Source organism: Macrobrachium rosenbergii, chromosome 48 (assembly GCF_040412425.1).
Source record: "Macrobrachium rosenbergii isolate ZJJX-2024 chromosome 48, ASM4041242v1, whole genome shotgun sequence".
NCBI classification, from domain to species: Eukaryota; Metazoa; Arthropoda; class Malacostraca; order Decapoda; family Palaemonidae; genus Macrobrachium; species Macrobrachium rosenbergii.
Window position 1 is genome coordinate 26,934,541 of NC_089788.1, and position 16,876 is coordinate 26,951,416.

The 16,876-nt window shown below is 36.4% G+C and overlaps 1 protein-coding gene across 2 annotated transcripts in view; it reads right to left on the reverse strand.

The window, feature by feature from the left end:
- Positions 1–7,714: 7,714 nt before the first annotated feature.
- LOC136831313 (juvenile hormone epoxide hydrolase 1-like) overlaps positions 7,715–16,876 on the reverse strand; it is a 31,318-nt gene continuing 22,156 nt past the window's right edge. For both annotated transcript variants that reach the window (XM_067091506.1, XM_067091505.1), the window contains exons 6-10: positions 16,458–16,660; positions 14,152–14,314; positions 13,109–13,189; positions 11,199–11,303; positions 7,715–7,956 (exon numbers count right to left, since the gene is read on the reverse strand). In XM_067091506.1, coding sequence (XP_066947607.1) covers positions 7,857–7,956; positions 11,199–11,303; positions 13,109–13,189; positions 14,152–14,314; positions 16,458–16,660 — 652 coding nt within the window. In that variant the 3' untranslated portion in view covers positions 7,715–7,856. The remainder of the gene's footprint in view (positions 7,957–11,198; positions 11,304–13,108; positions 13,190–14,151; positions 14,315–16,457; positions 16,661–16,876) is intronic.

Here is a 16,876-nt window from a genome sequence, read left to right on the forward strand (position 1 = left end):
AATGATGCAAAATCCGACGATATGTAAAAACAGGTATAAAGAATGAAATGCTTCTCTCTTCACTTTTACTCGTTGTAATTCCTTTGTGTTTTATCTTACTGATTTCAGGAAATCATGATTTAGTTGTACAATTAATATCGAATTCTATGGTATGACCAAAAACTGTCCTATCTTGTGTAAAACGTGAGATAAATGATGAAATATAAAGATATTTCAAGTTTTCTGAGCTACAGACGTTAAAATGCAACAGTGAGCGAGCTGCATACCTCCCAGTACCAGCCAATCAGAGGCCGCCAAACAAACGTCTCGTAGGCCCAAGAATCTACCTTAAGTGAATCGACTATAGCACCTCGGAGTACGTGACGCGTAGATAACAAGTCAAAGTAGCAACTGATATTAAACATTTGATCTCATATTTAACGTTCATTAATTAACTATTCGTCGGCGTCAGCTTATCTGTCGTCGAAATATTATCTGCAATAAGCAACTTCATCATGGCAACACTGCTGATGATATCGGCCGGTGACTGGAGGGAAATTATCCAATTTGAAATTCAGCTGCAACTGAACGGCTTTTTCTCAGTTGGCAGTTTGCACTCATCTTCTAAAATTAAATTTCTTGTTTTTAATACGTAATACATATCATAAATATGTCAAAGCGACTTGACTGAACGTTTTTTTTAATAGTGATTGTATAATCAATTTATAACTTACGAGCTATATATAATAAGAAAAAGTCCAACAGACGCATTATAATAGGTTTGTTATGAGAGAAGTACTGTATACTTCCCGTTCATACCTACCAGTGTCTAACATGCGTGTTATAGTTACTTCTTTCTCTTCATAATTTTTTCTTAACTAATAAAAATAACTATGTTGTAAGGGAAATTAAAAAAAAAAAAAGACACGACTGACTCCATAATAACACAGTTCCTTTCTAGTCCGAATGCTGCATACTTCCCATTGACTTACTCCCATGCTGATTTCAATAACCTTCCTTATATTGCCTGTTTTGTTAAAGTTAGTAGACATCTCGTCATAAGAATAAATTAGGCTAGACCTATGATGCACAATGGACCATGTGGTGCACAAGGCATGAGGGTAGCATTATAATAGCTCTTTAAAATTCAGGCGGGAGAACATTAGAGAATTTGCAATTAATAAAGATGGGCCGTACTTTATGGAAACAGTGTGTGTATCGATATCTAAAATGGTGCAAAAAGTTTTATCTAAAAAAAAAAAAAAATTATGTATTATTAATGTACTTATCCCTTGCAAGCCTAATGACATGAGCCTAGGCATTCAAAATGTAGTTTCATTGTTTTAGTTTTCCCAGTGATGGTACAAGGAGCACCTTTCTAACGTTTTTTTATACGTTTCTGCCTTTTATCACATTCACCAATTATTTACTACCAAGAAAACCGTATAAAAATCGTCGGCCTCGGACTTCGAGTACTATAGTAGTCTATTAAGTTGTTGACGTAAGTGGGCAGGGCTGGTATGAAGTAAAAATACCCTAATTGCCTACGCACAAGAATGCATTCCCCTTTGTTACTAAATACAGCAAAAGCTTTATCATCTTTTGTTAATCCAAATAAATTACATTTAAAAATATATTATTGTGGGCTTAATTAAAGATGTGTTTTTCTAGTGTGCCGAACACTGAAAAGCTTAGCCTAATTAAAATCTTACACACTTTTCGATGAGTGCTAACTTATAAACGGGTAGGGTATGTTATCCGTTGTTACATTTTTTAAATACAAATTACTGATTTTTTTTCAATTCAGTATTGATGTTATTTAGCACTAAGCCCTTCCATACAATGTGGAATTACGGCATGCAAGTGCCAAACGAAATAGAAACGGTCAAAGCAGCAAGTGTTTAATCGTCAAACTTGTCATGTTTTCATTATTTTTAAACATTTCTGCAGCAGTAGGGTATACTTGACTAAACTTGTAAGCATGAGTCAGTTGGTCTAAAGAATTAGACACTCAAATAGTCAAAAGAGCTTTCACATGAGCTTATTACGTTTTATAATATTCTAGGAACAAAATCATTCTTTAATTGCTGTTGTAAAGACAACTGTTATAAGTTTCACCACATGCTAGGCCTATACCAATGAGGCTAGAGTCTATATAAACCAATTCTATAAAAAAAAAACTACAATTAACCCTAGGGCATAACGTTCTAACTGATTAAGTTATTTACAGAATGGGTAGTGTTAAGGATGTAATGAGTAATGATTTATGTTATTCATCCTTCAAGGTATAAGATCTTTTAATTGTTTCAGTAGAATAACACTTATGAGGTTTAACCTAGGCTAGGCCTATGTACATAAAGGCTACAGTCTTTTCCAGCCAAATCTACGGAAAATTTGTAATTCTCATAAGAGTATCGCTCTATGTGATACGTTTACTTTCGAAATAGATAGGAAGTATCCTAAGGTAAGAGACAGACTATTCCCTGAAAAAAAAAAAAAAAAACTGTTTACCGCTAAAATTATTCGGACAGTGAGAGCCCAATTTGGCGCCATCACCATCGATAAATAGTTCGTTTAACATCGCCATCAGAATCAGAGAACACGTATCCTTTTAAGTAGTTTTTAAAATGTTACCCTGATATCAAACTAGTTTATACCCGTGGGTAGAACCCCTTGATCAATGACTAACATTAATTTGCCGGCGAGAACTTACAGAAAACTGTTTTGGGTTAGTGTAATAGCAAGCAACGCCTCGCCGTTTTATGTACAGTTATCGCTTATTTCGAAATTGTCGCTTTTTTAATTGTAATATTGGCCAGATCTAGTCGAAGAACTTCAATGGAAGTTTTATCTACTCCAAATTTCTTTGGTGATAGCACGAAGGTAAACCTTAGGCCTACACTTTTTTTGTACTGTATTTCAAAAGTATAACAAACTACCAATGTCATACCTTGTTATGAAGACGAAGAAACTGAAGAACTTCCATGAAGTACACACAGATTCACGCACACAAATTTTACACAAATAAACGCGCACACACTGGTACACAATGCCTAAGCAACTTATAATTCCTGAGCCTGATGGAAACTCGACCAGCTGGCAGCTGCAGCCGTCAGACTTTAGTTTCCGTTCTGCTTCTTCTTCTCGAGCTTTTCAATTTCGTAAACCGTTTAGTCGAGTAGTTGCAAACAATAGGCGTTGAGGATGAAATTTGAAGTCGTTTATTTGATTGTTTTCTTGCCTAGAAGATATTAGTAACTGATGATACAGTTTACGTCCTAATTTTTCAAAATTCAGTCGTGAAAGAAAACAATGACGACTAGTTCTCGTGTATGGAAACAGGCGAGATTGGGTTCCTAGGCTGGATTAACCTGCTTACCTGGATTTCAAATCATGCCGTTTATTGAATCGAGACCACCTTCAAACAATATTGTGACACCATTGTTTTTCTTTGTGTAATGCTGAAAAATTTATAATTAGGTAAAACTGGACGGAAAAGTTTTGTGCGGTAATGAATAAGAGATATGAGGGGCGATCATTTTCTTGATATACCAGAAGATAAAGAAGACCTGAATGTGCTTATGAATTAAGTCAGTTCTGAAGTGAATTTTTTTTTATTTATTTATTTAAAAAAAGCACCAGGTTATGAAGGAATCATTGCCGAGGTAATTCCAACTGAAACATGAATAGCACCTTATATACCAACAGACTGTTTTGCAGAATATGGGAATGAGAAAAAGCCTGAGGATTGGAAATTTTTAGTTAGAGCAAAAGGACCAGCAAAATGTGGTCTGACTGAATGTAGTAAATAGAAGCACTGCTCTCAAGTCAACTGTAATAAAAATATTCAGTACGTTTAACTAGAATATCAAATTTAGGCCAAGCACTAGGACCTACGAAGTCATTCAGCGCTGGAAAGGAAATTGAGATTAGAGAAGGTTTTAAAGCTGTAATAGGCGGAATACCTTGCAGTTGCACTATGAAACAATTGTTAGGAAAGGGCGGAAAGTCAGATTGGAGAAAGATAATATGAGTGGAGGTACAGTAAAATGAATGAATGGGATTGCAGCTATGGCTGAAGGGACGCTGCAAAGAACCTCAAGTAATGCCTACAGAGCACCTCGTGAGGTGCACTATGGCACTATCCCCCTACAGGGCAGCACGCTTAATTTCAACAGGCTGGAGAAAGAAATTGATAGAACAGAATACAGAACTTTGGCCAAAGACCAAGCGCTGGGACCTATAAGGTCATTCAGCGCTGAAAGGGAAATTAACAGTAAGAAGGTTTAGCAGGTGTAACAGGAGGAAACCCTAGCAATTGCACTATGAAATAATTGTTAGAAAGGGTGGAAAGTCAGATGGAAGCGAATACAAACAGAGGTACAGTAAAAGGAATGAAAGAGGTTGCAGCTAGGGGACGAAGGGACGTTACAAAGACCCTTAAGTAATGCCTACAGTGCACCACGTGAGGTGCACCACTGATGGCACTATCCCACTACGCAAGAAAGAAATTGATAAAAAGCTTGGCGATTTAGAAGCTAGTTTTGGACAAGGTAGAAGTTGCACAGATCAAATATTTGTTAGGGCATATTGCGCAGCAGTGTATGGAATTTTAAAAATATTCACTTCAACTGGCTTAGTTGATTACGAGAGGGCCTTTCACAGCTTTTACAGACCAATATTACCGACGGTTTTGCGTCACTATGGCGTTTCCATCCCATTTGTAAAGCCAGCCGAAATTATCCTTAAACAAAGTAGATGCAGAGTTTATGTGAATTTGCAGTTAACAATGGTGTGAAATAGCGGGATGTTATTAGCAAATGTTATTTCACCGTTGCCGTTTGCCCTTCTCAAGGATTTTATATTGAAAAAAAAAGTGGTCAGAGATGAGAGACAGTTTGGCATGTAGTAACGAAAGAAACTTGGCAGACTTTAACTATACAATGATGTTGTTTCAATCAGCAAAACACCACAAGACTTATAAAGTTTGCTTAGTAGAATTCGTCATATATCTACAAAGATGGGACTCAAAATACTTCCTAGGAAAACGGAAGTCATGAGGAGAGAGCAGGCACAAGAGGATGAAACAAGAGTGAAGTTGCACCTTTGAAATATTTAGGAAGGGTTATATCCAGTACACGTTCTCTTTAGATGGAATTTAGATAAAGACTAAAAAAGGCAAATTAAACAATGAGCAGGCTGAATAAGATTTGGAAATCAAATACAGTAGACTGAAATTAAATATGTAAGTAAGATTCTGTATTGTTATATGAACTTGACAATGAAACTATATCCTAAAGATTTTGACAATTGGAAAGTACTGCTTCAGGAAAATATTACCAGTTACGTGGCAAGAGAAAGTAATCCCATAAAGAGATAGTACTAAAAGGGAGATGGACGGCTTGGGCATGCCCTTCACATAATCGCTGGGAGAAGAGTATAAGTCACTTGGATGAGACAAGAGGCTGGGCGGGTGGGGATATGTGGGAGCTAAAGCATAGGAAAGACATGCGTTGCGGAATTTCACGGTGACCCTTGGTATCCGTGGCTGAAGTGCAATTCGGTCAAGGATAGACTCTTCTTTTGTTCTTGAGTGTTGTTGCCAAGTCTAACAATCGGTCTATAGAGACAAGGCGCAACTGAAATGGTGTTTTTCATTTATTTTGGTAGCACAGTGCAACAATGTGGAAGGTCTTTAATTCGGTAGAACTAAATAGTAGCTCCTCGGCGGCGATTTCCTTCTAACTTTACTTTTTCTACAGTTTTTTGGTTGCTAATTATGGATTTACCTTCAATTTTTGTCGCACGAATGTAATTAACCTGTAGTTAACCCCTAAAGTCCATCCAACAAGGGTTTTCCATAAGCGATCTTCACAAGACAGAGCACGGGCACGTCTGTTTGGAACGGTTCATATCCCGTCCGGCTAGTGCAATAACTTGTTAACGCATGGGTACCGCGGCCGGGCGTCCCTCCCCGCCCGGCCCCCACCCCGGCCCCCTGGGCAGTACTAAACAAGGCCAAGGGACATTCCATTTGGCCGACAACAAACAAATGCACCGCCAGTATCAGAAGCCCTAAAAGTGTAGAAAAAAAAGTTTCCTAGGTAAAAATAGGCGCGGAGCTAATACTTAGAATAACCTTTAATTCAAGTGGACTAAACTTGAATTAAGGCAGTGTTACACGAACAACTTTTTCAGTAAATTGTGTCCCCTTTGCCCACAATGGAATGTTCACGAGTTGTCACATGGTCCAAAATGTTTCTACCACAACAAAGCGTTTGTATATCTGGTTATTTAATGTTATACCTAAAGAACAAGTTCGGATGCTATTTTTTAGTCTTCAAATCTGTAGCAGTAAGTTTATAGAATTAGCCCCACTTCAATTACGCCTGAAAATATTAAGTCTTTCAATAAAAATAAATCTCATTTTCTGAGTGTCACGATAGCGTGGATTTGACAGTTAATATGGTATGCCTGAAGACTAATTTTATATATAGACTTCAAGACCTTTTTTTTTTTCACAGCAAAGTTTTGTTAGACATGATTTTTCTTGACTCAGGGAGGCTCAATGTAGCGTCCTCTGAAACTATATTACCTTTCCAAAGAAGGATCAGATAAGTTGAAATATCAGATTTAGGCCAAAGGCCAAGCGCTGGGACCTATAAGGTCATTCAGCGCTGAAAGGAATACTGAGAGTAAAGGAAGTTTTAAAGGTATAAAGTTGCACTATGAAACAATTGTTAGGTAAGGGTGGAAAGTACGATGGAAGAAAGAGAATATGAATAAGATGGAAGAAAGAGAATATGAACAGAGGTACAGTAAAAAGAATGAAAGAGGTTGCAACTATGGACCGAAGGGACGCTGCAGAGAACCTTGAGTAATGCCTACAGTGCACCGTGTGAGGTGCACTGATGACAATGGGGTGTCCACACGTGGACCCCACACACCTTCATCGTACCGGCCATTAATCCCAGAACAACGGCCCCGCGCGGACGAAAGAAATACAGCATCCGTCAAGCACCTTTTGTACATGCATCTTCTTTATTGTTTTTCCCATATTCTGTGCATTGTCATCATCATATGCATTGCACTGTCAGCTTCTCAGCCGTATGTATATTTCAATCCTGTATCATGTACCGATTTATGTGGATATTTCCATCTGCCAACAAACACAAGTGATTATGTTTAATATTTTTACCAGCCTGATGTCAGGCGCTACATTTCCGCTCGCAAGAGCCTTTGACCTGTGTGTTTGCTGTCTGAATAAATCAGTAAGCTGTGAACTCTGATCCTTACTCATACCCATCGTCACAATAATCCCCTACGGTGAGGGTCAGATAAGGTAAAAACTCTTACCAGTTCTCTCAACACTCAGCCTCAAAAAGATTCTATATATTTTTTTTCAATTTTTACATACACATATTCTGTTGTGTTAAATAACTTTCAAGGCAAGTTACATAGCTTAACTAGCTTGTTATGGAGGATTATGCACAAACTCACCTATAATAATACTCCAGTAAGATTAAAAATGAGAGTCCCCAGACTCTTGGACTCTTTCAGCACATGTTTTGCAGAGTGATGAATTGTATTTATTCATTCATAATTCACATTACAGTTATTATTTCTGTAATAATGCTGAAAAAAAGTTCACTTTTACCCTCGGAGAAAATTCATCCCTCAAAAACCTATTCCATTTACATTTAATTATAAAAATCAGGTGCCGATGAAAAAATACTGGTCTCACTCCTTTATTCTCTATTTCCAACTAGAAAAAAGTCTTACTTCTACAACTGCCTTTCATTAAATAGAATTACTGTGAACACAACTTATCATTTTGCTTCTTTCTCTTTTTGCTGTTGAAAAACTATGCAGTGCCTTCATCTCCTCTTCTCAACAGCTGAAACAAACTTGTGTATATCAGCAGCCAACAACTGAGGACGTTCCATGGCAGCAAAGTGGCCTCCAGCAGGTTGATCTCTGAAATGAGATATGAAGGACTTGACACCAGTAAACTGCAAGTCAGGGAAAACATGAAAGAAAGGCTCAACAGCTTGGCAGTAAATGGAAAGAAACTGTCATCAGTGTATGCTATCCGCGGATTACTAGTATCCAGTCTCCACGGGTTCTGGAGCAATTGCCTTCCTTATGAATGATGAACATGCTTAGCCTAACCTTACCTACCCTTATATAAATACTAGCCTAACCTAATCCATCTTTTCAAATATGAGCTATTTCACCTTACCTAACCTCAGTATAACCTTACATAACCTGAAATATTTTAACCTAGCCATGCTTTCCATCCTTACTTTTTAAACCCCTTGAAACTTAACATAACTTTATACAAACACAAGTAACCTAACCTCACTTTGCATATCCTAACCTAACTTTAAACTTGACTTATCATATGTAACAAACTTTGCATATCCTAACCTAACTTTAAACTTGACTTATCATATGTAACAAACTTTGCATATCCTAACCAAACTTTAAACTTGACTTATCTTACGTAACAAACTTGACTTACTGGGATAACCCTTACAGGATGTAACCAAAACTTATCTAACATAATTCAATCTTTCTAGCTAGGGTTAGACATCCCCCACAGCATCGTCTGTGCCCAGTACAGTTGTCCCCCTGATTTTCGGGGGTTAGGTACCACAACCACCTGAGAATACCGAAAGTCCGCAATACATTGGAACCCCCTCTAAAAACACTTATAACTGTATTTTAATAGCTGAAACACCAAATAAACCCTCTATAAGGGTAGGTTCACACAGGACGTTTTTAACCACAGCGGCCATCGCTCGTTCAACACTGTAATCGTTCACAAGAAGCGTTTTCGACCGTGGCAGCCACCGCGTGGTAATGCTTCTTTATATTATATATATATATATATATATATATATATATATATATATATATATATATATATATATATATATATATATACTTTTTTGTGACATCCAGTGTCAGAATGGGCGTGGAAGAAATAGCTTGCGTTTGGCTGTTGAATCGCAGACTGAATCGGCGCAAACAGCGCCAAAGACGGCATTGGGTACACCCAGTTTTACATGATAGACATACCTTCGGTTTATTTGTAAAATTGTACTCATCTTTAAGATAGCATGAAGAAAAATTTTTTATTTTCAATTTCATTTATGAATAAATTGGTATCAAAAATGATCCCTCTCCATAGTTAACAGTTGACAGCGACAGCAATGCAATAGTGTGTGTGACTGTGATCACGGGGACCAGGCGTGTTGGCCAGGGTTGCTATGGTAACACACACTCTCTTTTCTCATTGGCTGACACACAGCCAATGCTAGCACCTGCTGTCTTCAAAAAGCACGGTTCACCGCTGTGTGTGTGAACGATGTCATTGACTTGTATGTATCGCGACACGACCCGGCAATCGCACGTTGGCGAGGGGAATGTCGCTACCGCAGCGTATCGGAAACTGCCGTGGTTTGTGTGAACGTTTCCATAAGCTAACATTGAACAATCGACTGTGCATATCTCACCATGCGGTTAAAAACGCCATGTGAACATAGCCTTAATGCTTATAACTGCCTATTTTCATGTTATTTTTGTGACTATATTTTTTATGATAAAAAAACTATTTACTAATTTTCAAATATTATTATTGTAAATACAGCAAAATATCAATAAAATGTATTTTTTTCAATGCATATTAAATATATATTGGTACTGTACAGTACCTGGGAAATCCCAGTGTTTCACCTGGGGTCTGTAAAAAGAAAACGGGATAGTCCCGCTACTGTATGAGAGAAAAACGATGCACTTGAAAGTAAAGGGGTAATTTGAGTAGTTTTCACCCCTGCCCTTAAATTTTTAAGGGTAAGGGTGAAACCTGCTCAAGTTACCTCTATACATTATAGTACATCAATTTTCTTTCATTTAGTATTGAAGCTGTCCCGTTTTCTTTTTACAGTCCACAGGGGAAACACTTGGATTTCACAGGTACTGTACAATACCTACTGTATATATTTAATATGCATTAAAAATACAAATTTTACTGATATTTTGCTGTATATACACTAATATTAATATTTGAAAATTATTAAATAATTTTATTATAAAAATGTATTGAGTCACAAAAATAACATGAAAATACAGTATTCAGTGAATATTTCTCGACGAAAAAATCCGCGAATGACTGAATCCGTTCATGCTAACCCGCGAATAAGCAGGGGTCCACAGTACATTATTGTAGTCACTGTACATAATATATAGGTAAAATGCAGGTCTGTGCTTGAAATAGTTTAGAAGTTGTTAATGTTCTTGCTTAGATCAAAATCTGTCAGCAGCATCAATGTGCAGCGGATTCGTTAGAAACTAAAGGCACTGTATTATTCCATTAAAAGAAGACTCAACAGAGCCATTTTTCATCGTATGAATAAGCACATACATATCAACTATTTTATCTACAAATAAAAATACAAAATTTCTAATGTGCTATAAAATAATTTTTATAAAATAGTTAAGAATTTATCATAAGGCCCGTCTTTCTTGTTTTCATTTTATAGGGCATACTGAGAAGAAATAAATAGGGTCAGATATTAAGAGGTGGATAAACTGGATAACAAAAAGCAAAACAAATATGATCAGATACATACAATAAGGTAGACATATAGAAACAGAACAGTGAAAATGAAACAAACAGGATCAGGTAAACATACAATCAGGTGGACATATGGAAACAGAATAGTGAAAACGAAACAAACAGGATCAGGTAAACATACAATAAGGTGGACATATGGAAACAGAATAGTGAAAATGAAACAAACAGGATCAGATTCAGTAAAAAATAAACTATTCAAATCCAACACAGCAAAACTGAACAAATAGGACAGAGCTGAGCAGAAGTGAAACAAACTGGATTACACTGCGAGTAAGTACAACACTAAAGAAGGATCAGACAGTACAGTAAAAGTAAAATAAAGAGGAACAGAAGTAGTGAACGTGAATTAAACAAAATCGGATTTAGTGAAACTGAAACTCACTTGATCAAACACAGTTACTTAACAGGGTCATAGTTAAAGTGAAACCCACTGGATCAGGCAATGAAAGTAATACTAAGCAGGATCACATGTGGTTTGTGAAAGCAAAATAAACAAGGTCACTGCGATAGGAAACGTGAAACAGAACAAGGTCAGACATCACAAACATGAGACAACCACGAATGGCATAAATCTTACGTGTATGTGACGATGTCATGGAACTTGTGGGCAATGAAATTCTTTGGTTGGTTGAGCAGCTCCTGGGGAAAAACTGCTATGCCAGCTGGGACCTCGCATGGTATCCTGCATGGTGAGCATCCAAATTATTATTAATGGCAATATGCAGAATGAACAAACTGTACATTCTAATACTGTTTACATATACTATGCATGTACATTAGTGTATGAAATTCTTTACCTTTACTTCTCTCTACACCGAGCAACACAAACCAGTATTTATATTCTTAACAGAGATTCTACCAGATTTTATGTTGTATATCTAAGTTCTAATGTATCTTTATCTAATATCTTACCTTCCTATCATCTTGTTACCTTAGTAAAGTACCTTATCTACTATCTTCCTTTTCCAATAATTTGAAATACTATATAGTCAATATGATTGACAAAGATATTAGATACATATATAAAATGTCCTCCAGCCAATGAAACTGAACATGTTTCTAAATACTGTACATGTATAATGACATTTCTCCATCACATTTCATATCTTCGCGATTCAGCTATACACACCTGGTGTTGAATAAATGATTGGAAGAGGGGTACAGTATTGGGTATCTCAGATAAACTGGATCGCCTTTTAATTTTACAATTAATCATCATAGAAGTTTGTGTAATAAAAGTATGGTGATTTTTAAAATTACAGATATGAACTGGAGCAATTTAAAATATGTTCATTAAACCGAAATAAAACTGACATACTAAGTACTGGGGGTACCATAGGCAATGGAATGGACTGGAAATTTGTTGTATTGCTACACAAGACTGCTTATCCCTATGGATTGAACACATTCATCAAAAGTTACTGCAATAAGAAATGATGTATATGTACATATATTTTTGATAAATACAATACAGTAGTATAATTGGCAGACCCAGTAAGACAAGCAATAGCCAAAAAAAAAGGGTCTTGATTTTAAATTGACTTTACATGAAATTTTAATGAAGTTTTTTAAAGTATTTAATTATTATATCAGAAGTAAAATCTCGGAATTGGAACAAAGCATGGGTAAAATTTTCATCATGTAGAAATATTCAAATCTGAAAATAGGTACAGTAAGTGCTCGATTTGGTGATCCTTCAAAATTATCAAATAAAAAAATCAAATATAGTTATTTGAAGCTAATTATAGCGATGAATCTTATCTTGTCACTGAATATCACGATCCTTACACATCTGACAAACATTTAAATGAGGAATTAAAATTCTGAATCCTTTAAGATTCAAAGCCACTCTGCCCACTGGTCTAACTACACTAAGAAGTAAACTGAGCGCTGATAATACTGATGAACTTTATAGTGAAATATATCAATAGTAAGTGTAAAGGGGAATATCATAATCATGTTATTACTGGTAATCTTGATATTTTGCAAGATAATGAGCTTATACATATCTTTAAACTTGGCTCTATATTTAGATCCATTCACAGTTTGATTTTACAAAAGCTATATATAGTATATTAAATAAATAAATATATATATATATATATATATATATATATATATATATATATATATATATATATATATATATATTACCAGTTTTTATTGTATTAATGAAAATTATGGTACGTATACTCAATTTCATGTTGACGTATATGGTAAAATAAAATATAATACCCACACTGTAAAAAGAATAAAAAAGTTGTGGATGCCACCTACAGATGTAACAAAACCCCTAGATGCACAGATAATTTTGTTAAATGCATTTGATTTTAGTATGAGCATCTGATGCAAAATTCCGTTGGTCTTAGCAAAAAATACTTTAAATCAGATACACTTATATTATTAATAATGGTGAAATTCTCTATTGATTTTAATGCAGTTAACAAGATACATAGACAAAATTTTCTAACTTTACCAAGCGCTTACCTGTCCATGAGGAAGGTTGCAGACATCCGACCAAAGTTTTCAGCATAGTATCGCATGCTGCTTGTTATGCTTCCAGTAAACCTATCGTGGAAGGAAGCAGAAATGTCTCTCAAACATTCAAAGAAAAGGGCTTTCAGAATCAGGCACTGCCTGAAACGAATCCATTTGGCCAACCTCTGACAACACCCTTTGAGTGAAAAGCTTGGGAGGAAGGTTTGAGTAAAGTGCTGAGATCTGGAGCTTTTTTGCCATGCTACAGATTTTTGGGGCAGGTACTAAAATCTATAAGCTAAGTACTACAGATTTAGATGAGTTACCAGTCTTTTCCTAAACAATATACTGTCAGGACGATACTAAAGAATCAGGTCAGGTGCCAAGCCTTTAGGCCAGATAACAAAGATCTTACCAATGTACAAGAGGCTTCAAACCAGTTACAATAGAATCACACCAAGAACTACCTCTTTCAACCTGGCTCGAGCTTTTCTTCAGGTACCATAACCTTTGGCCAAGTACACACCTATAAGGGACTGTGACCAGGCATGTGGGTCTTGATCTTAGTGTTATACGAAGCAACAAGTTAGGTGAAAGAGATTACAAGCCACATGCTACAGCCTTCAGACCAGGCACTAGACCCTTTCTTAAATCCAACAGTTAAGTGAGTAAACCAGCACAAGAAAAGAACACTGTTGTTAGATTTATAAGGAAATCAATATACACTATATACTGTATGGTACATAGTTTTGAAATAACATAACTAAATAAAATTCATTACAAATAACAGAACTGTTATCAATAACAAATATCACTGAAAGAAGGCATAAACAAATAAGTTAATGTGTAAATAAGCAAAAGAAACTGAGCTTCAGTGTACTGTAATATCAAGGAAGGATAAATCGGTTCAGGGAATGTGAAACACAAAGGTACAGAGGCTTTAGGACAGCCCGATATGTTGAGGATAGTGAGATGCAGAGATGAAAAAAATGGAACAAGAAACTTTATCTTTTGTGAAAAAGCCATTCAAATCTTCCAACCCCCCAACTTACCAGTAAACACAGATGTTGTCCAGTAATTCATCCAATGGAATTGGGAAGTCTTTCTGCAACAGCCCTCCATCAGGTAAATGGGGATTGTTCTGATGGGTCCAGGTACTAAATTTCTCAAGGATGTAGGAGGCTAAGCCAACGGGACTTTGGTTGAGGGCAGCACCTATTGTAAAAGCAACAATTAAACAATATTTTGTGTAATAATAATAATAATAATAATAATAATAATAATAATAATAATAATAATAATAATAATAATAATAATAATAATACACTGTACTACACTGCAAGCTCAATGGTCAAAACAATAAAAGCAATCAATAAATACTTGTGTTGTGTCAGTAGTAAGATATATAGGCAAAGGAATACTTACAAAACATGTACAGAAAAACAAAAAGGGTGATGGCCATCAATAATGCGCTAGGTCAAGAACAAATCTGGCAAGACTTTAGCTACTAAAAAAGGAAATAGGACGAGGAATGCAAAGTGTGGAGGCTTGTATCAACATCGAGAAAAGAACGCTTGAGAAGTACCTTCAACAGAGCGAAGATGAGTGACTGAAGGCAGCTTGGAATGAAAAACACATCCCTGAAGATAAAGAGCCCTATCAGTGCAAGGAGAGGATAACAGTCGACAGGGAACAGTAAAGAGGAAAACAAGCAAATGCTTGGCCAGTACCAGAGGCAGACTTGGGATGTAGCTGGAAACGGCAGTTGGAAATGGCTGACTAAGAGAGAGTTAAAAGCATGTAGATGGTAGAACAAAATCAAAAACTACTTACAAATATCAATATCAGCTATATGCCACAAATATAAACAGGGTTTGGAGACCAGATTTAGCTCAAAATTAATAATAGACAAGGCATGACACAGGCACCCAAGCCTTGTACAGGAAGATCTGCAAAGAAAATAGCCTACCAAGTACAGATATGTGTTACAGCGGTAACCCAGAAAAAGTTCTGGAAAAAAAAAAAAAAAAAAAAAGGGTACTTTGGGGATATGAGGTAAGAATTGACCATGTGATACAGGCTCAAAGACAAGACACTCTCCTGGTAAATAAAGAAACCCATATCTGAGACAGATGTAGCCATAACATGGGACACAAGAGTTAAAGACAAAAATAGAGGAAACTGCCAAGATCTAAAGATGAAAATCAGGAGAATATGACAAGCTGAAGTGAAAGTATTACCTGTCATCTTGGGAGCACTATAAGTAATCCCAGAGGACCTCAGGAGGAACCTCCAGAGAACTGGATGCTGACCACTGCAAGTGTAATCAGGAGTGTAGAATTCCTATGAAAACTGAGCTAAGTGAATGTCAGCGTCAATACATATTAACTCAACGAGGCATATATTCCAATCTACTGTAGGTTAGGGGGCTGTGCTTATCACATACATTTCTCTGTGAGTGTTTATTATTCCCAAGGTTAAGTGAGTTCAATAATAATGGGACCGGGTTGATATGCTTAACATATATATTTCCCTCTGGGTGTACGTTACTATTAGTGGATTATGTGATCAAAAAACTACTATCGTCAAACAAGAGACATCCAAAGTTATTGTATTGTACGTAATTTATGGAGCTATATATGAAAGCTGTGCACATACAAATGTAACAAGAAAATGAAAACACAATGACCAGATTTACTAATGTTGAACATATAATAAAATATGAGGGTAGCGTACTTTATGTTTGTGAGGCTCCTTTGTTACTTGAATTTTCTAAGGTCCCATTTTAAACATAGGGCACAGTACGTACATTGTGTATAATTTACCCAAAAATATTGATTGACAAACAAAAATTATGCAATAAAACTATATTACGTGAAGTTTTAATGACTGTTACTCTCTGTCTCTCTCTCTCTCTCTCTCTCTCTCTCTCTCTCTCTCTCTCTCTCTCTCAAATATTCAGTTCAGTACGCTAGAAAAGTAAGTTTAACACTTGGCAAATTGGACAATTCGGTGTACCTACTTGAAGGCCATATTCCATATGGATACTGGTACAGTTTGATCTTACCTGTACACATCCATTTGCACCTGAGCGATTTCTTTTGCCTTATGGCCATTAAGTGCAACCTGGTGGACACTCCACACGCACACACACACACATATTTGCACTGAGAAAGGAGCGATAAAGGGGGAAGCGCAGGTAGGAGAAGTGTAATTTTATAGATAGATAGATAGACATTTCCTCTGATGATTGGCAACAACAATCGAGGCCCTACTGTTTATATCCTAGAGTAAATGCTACATCCCAGCTCCTAACAGATGCTGGATAAAATTTCGTTGAAAATCATTCCTGACTTACCAACAGTATCTGGCTTGGTAGCTTGAAGGTGCAAATAGCCCGTCTCGCGAGCTATCATAGAAAATTTATCTCCTAAGGGATACAGCTTATCTTGGTCTTTTTCTGCAACTACGATCCCTGCGGGTAAGACAGCACCCAGAATCAACTTGATGTTTGGTCCCGGAGTGTTCACAGCAACCATATTAAGGTGCACGCCTAAGATACTGAGGAAAAACAGTGAAGAAATAACATAAATAGCTACAAAGAGTGGATTGCAGCCTAACAAAATCACACCTCGTGAACGTGTCGGTAACTGATGCAAACTGTAATATCATGTCTTTTCATGAACGAATCAGAATGCTTGATTAATCATCATCATCTCCTAGATCCCCTAGATTAGTGGTCTTGTGACAGGAAAGGTAAAAGTATAAAGTCCCCGT